Source organism: Haliaeetus leucocephalus, unplaced genomic scaffold (genome assembly GCF_000737465.1).
Source record: "Haliaeetus leucocephalus isolate CR32 unplaced genomic scaffold, Haliaeetus_leucocephalus-4.0 Scaffold362, whole genome shotgun sequence".
Classification (NCBI taxonomy): Eukaryota; Metazoa; Chordata; class Aves; order Accipitriformes; family Accipitridae; genus Haliaeetus; species Haliaeetus leucocephalus.
Window position 1 is genome coordinate 6,813,873 of NW_010972798.1, and position 3,247 is coordinate 6,817,119.

Consider the following 3,247-nt stretch of genomic DNA (forward strand, 5'->3'; position numbering starts at 1 on the left):
CCCCTCGGCACCCAGCGGGCGGGCGAGGTGCCCCGGGGCCGGCCTTCCCCGCAGCGGAGGAGGGCGGGTGAGGCGTTGGGGCTGGGTTTCCTCATCCCTCCTTTTAAAGCAGCAAAATAAGAGTTTGGGCTGTCCAACCACCGTCACTACACGGTGGCTGGGTGGTGGGTTTTTTTCTGTTAAGGGACTCGGAATAAGCCAGCCGGGGCCGTGCCCGTGCTCAGCACAGCCCTCTGCTCACGGGCCTTGAGCCAAGGGCCACTCACAGCTGCTGCAGCAGTCGCTTGTGCCTTCAGGGAGCAGGCCCAGCACCCTCCTTGCCCCCAGCCTCCAAAGGCCAAGCCAAAAGGGAAAAACAACTCACTGTTTTTTTTTTCCCCATCAGCTGCTTCACAAGGAAAAGCCACCAAGGTTCACTTAGTTCACAAGGCTCACTTCAGAGGAGCCAGGCCGGCAGAAGGCTGGACAGGGTAGCCCAGCTGCAGGTTTTGGTGAGCCAGCCCCAGGGGGAATGGCCAGAGCACCCTCCTTTCCCCAGGGAGCTGCAGCAGCAGCTGGAGTCCAGCAGTGGCGCTGCAGGAAACAAAAACATTGTCCTGTTTACCTACTAACACCCAGGCAGCCCAGGGCTGGGGAAGCAACAAAAGCAAGCCCAAGGCACACTGGCACAGGCCCAGAGCACGGCCCAGGCTCTTGCACCGCAAGTCCCCAACAGCAGCACAGGTAGCCTTCTCCGTTCTACATACTTTATTAGATTCAGAGCTGGACAAATCACAAAGTGTACAAAATGGAGACCACACTACCAGAAGCGGGATTGTGGGTAGCAGCAGCATTCCTATGGCCCAGAAGCATTTGGTAGAATTGTGGAGAGGGCAGGCTGGGGCAGGGGGCTTTAACCGCCAGCTGCATTTTAGATTCCCCAAGGACAGACCCTGTTCACATCCCGACAGAGCTCAGCTGACCCCGCACTCCCTGGGACAGAGGGGCCACGTTTCCCATTTGTCTGGAAAGGACAGACTGGCTCAAGCCAGCAGTGGGTGGGGGTAAGTGCTCTAAGGACCTGAAATGCTGTGCCACCCACATACACACCAGTAAGAGCCTAAACCCTCATCCTTTTTGGTCACAAACCTTCCCACGGCAGGACTCTATACTGACGACTTTGCAAGAAATATAAGCTGGTGGTGAGATCTGGCGAGCCCACCATCTCCTCTGGGGGAGGCCCGACAAACTCACCACCCCAGGCATCTCGGACTGGCCAGCAACATCTACCACAACAGCAATAGCTAGTACAGAAGCCAGGGTAACTTCAACTCAGATTTGTCCAGTCTATGTTTAGGTCTATTCTACGAGTACATATGCACAAGAACTTCAAAAATACTAGGATATGATGCAAGTAGTGAGACACCAACAGAAGAGGAGTTTAATGGTGGACGTTCCCTAGAAAGATCACGAGAGGATGGGAGTTAGACTAGCCCTTCCTCACCCTGGGACGGGGAGCAGGAGGCTGACTGCACCCCTGCGCACAACTGGGTTCTGAACTTCAGCTGCAGCATGGGTGGTAACTGAGCACGGGCAGGTGAGTTCACTCCCAAGGTGAGCCACAGGGTCTTTCAATCTGCGTAGAGGGGGCCAGGCAGATGTTTTCTCTGAATGTAGTTGAAGACTGAGGAGAGGCGGAGGATGGCTTGGAGAAGAGGGAGCCCGCCAGCCTGCTGGGGCTAGCATCTGGTCTCGTAGATCCCGCTCCTGCCGATGTACCTCACCCATTTTATCACATCATGGTCACTGTAGTTCAGCTTTGGCTCAAAGACTTTCAGGTAGCGCACCTTCAGCCCAGAGGGCGCAAACGGGACCTATTGAGAAGGGGAAAGGCAGAGAGCATTGGAACAGAGGGGTAAGACGCTCTCCATACAAAAATGCCACAGGACCTCTGGGCTATGTATCTAGAAATGGACACCAAGAGCCACTGCTCCCTTCCCTACTCCCTGCACATGCGTGACAGACTCTAGTGGCTTTAAAGGCAATTTTCTTCCATCAGCTTTGCCACCTGGCTGGCCTCGTGCTAGGAAGAGTCACATGTGAGCTTGGGACAGGGAGCACTCAAACCTGTGCAATTCCCATGAGGGCAGAAGGGACTGGACTGACAAAGCTTCTCTAAGGTTAGCTGCACCCTGGAAGGCAGGCAGGGACTCACCTCAAAGTTCATGGAGATTGGTGGCCGAGCCCACTTCTTCTTGTCATTGGTGGGCAGCAGTTCAATCTCTGCACTGATCTGGGATTCCTTCATTCCAGCCATACGTTTTATCCTATCAGAGAAAGTCCAGAAGTGAGAAGGTGCCCGAGTTTATTCTCCCCCTCACTACACATGCTCAGGACAGACAGGAGCACTAAATGGACTCTGCCTCCCCAAGCCCTGCCCCTGCAGTACCCCAGACCCAACATGCTCACTTACTTCCAGACAATGGCATTCTCACTGGCCTTATACTTTGCCTTCCCTTTCATACAGATGACTTGCACTCCACTGGTATTGAGGGGTGTTGGGATCCGGACCTGGAAAGCAGAGTCTGGTGAGCAGGGGCGAGGAGACTGCAGCCTGGGCACTCTGTGCAGTCTCAGGGGAAGACCACCTGTCCTGGACCCCTTGGCCTTCTCTCTCCCATCTCAGGGCCCAGAGAACATCAGCTACCACAAGGCATCACAGTGTCCTGGTTTTGGCTGGGATAGAGTTAATTTCTTTCTAGTAGCTGGCATACTGTTACATCTTGGATTTAGTATGAGAAGAATGTTGATAACACACTGATGTTTTCAGTTGTTGCCAAGTAATGTTCAAACTAAGTCAAGGATTTTTCAGCTTCTGATGCCCAGCCAGCAAGAAGGCTGGAGGGGCACAAGAAGTTGGAAGGGGACATAGCCACGGCAGCTGACCCAAACTGGCCAAAGGGGTATTCCATACCATGTGACATCATGCCCAGTATGTAAACTGGGAGGACTTGGTCTGGGGGGGGATCGCTGCTCAGGAACTAACTGGACATCCGTCAGTAAATGGTGAGCAACTGCATTGTACATCACTTTTTTATGTTCCAATTCTTTATTATTATTGTCATTTTATTATTGTAATCTTATTATTATTGTTATTATCATTATTATTTTCCTCCTTCCTATTCTATTAAACTGTTCTTGTCTCAACCCACAAGTTTTACTTCCCCCCCCCGCCCCCGTTCTCTCCCCCATCCCTCGGGGGGGGGGG

At 53.2% G+C, this 3,247-nt stretch overlaps 2 protein-coding genes across 4 annotated transcripts in view; both read right to left on the reverse strand.

Annotated features, from left to right (window-relative positions):
• The window catches only part of ABCF3 (ATP-binding cassette, sub-family F (GCN20), member 3), a 12,435-nt gene extending 11,190 nt beyond the window's left edge, over positions 1 to 1,245 (reverse strand). Inside the window, exon 1 of the mRNA XM_010573105.1 lies at positions 1,234 to 1,245. Within this exon, the coding sequence (XP_010571407.1) occupies positions 1,234 to 1,245 (12 nt within the window). The remainder of the gene's footprint in view (positions 1 to 1,233) is intronic.
• Positions 730 to 3,247, reverse strand: part of AP2M1 (adaptor-related protein complex 2, mu 1 subunit) — a 30,917-nt gene continuing 28,399 nt past the window's right edge. For 2 of the 3 annotated variants that reach the window (XM_010572987.1, XM_010572986.1), the window contains 3 exons: positions 2,453 to 2,550; positions 2,195 to 2,306; positions 730 to 1,853 (listed from right to left, as the gene is read on the reverse strand). In XM_010572987.1, the coding sequence (XP_010571289.1) occupies positions 1,719 to 1,853; positions 2,195 to 2,306; positions 2,453 to 2,550 (345 nt within the window). In that variant the 3' untranslated portion in view covers positions 730 to 1,718. The remainder of the gene's footprint in view (positions 1,854 to 2,194; positions 2,307 to 2,452; positions 2,551 to 3,247) is intronic. The other variant, XM_010572988.1, reaches the window with a different exon arrangement.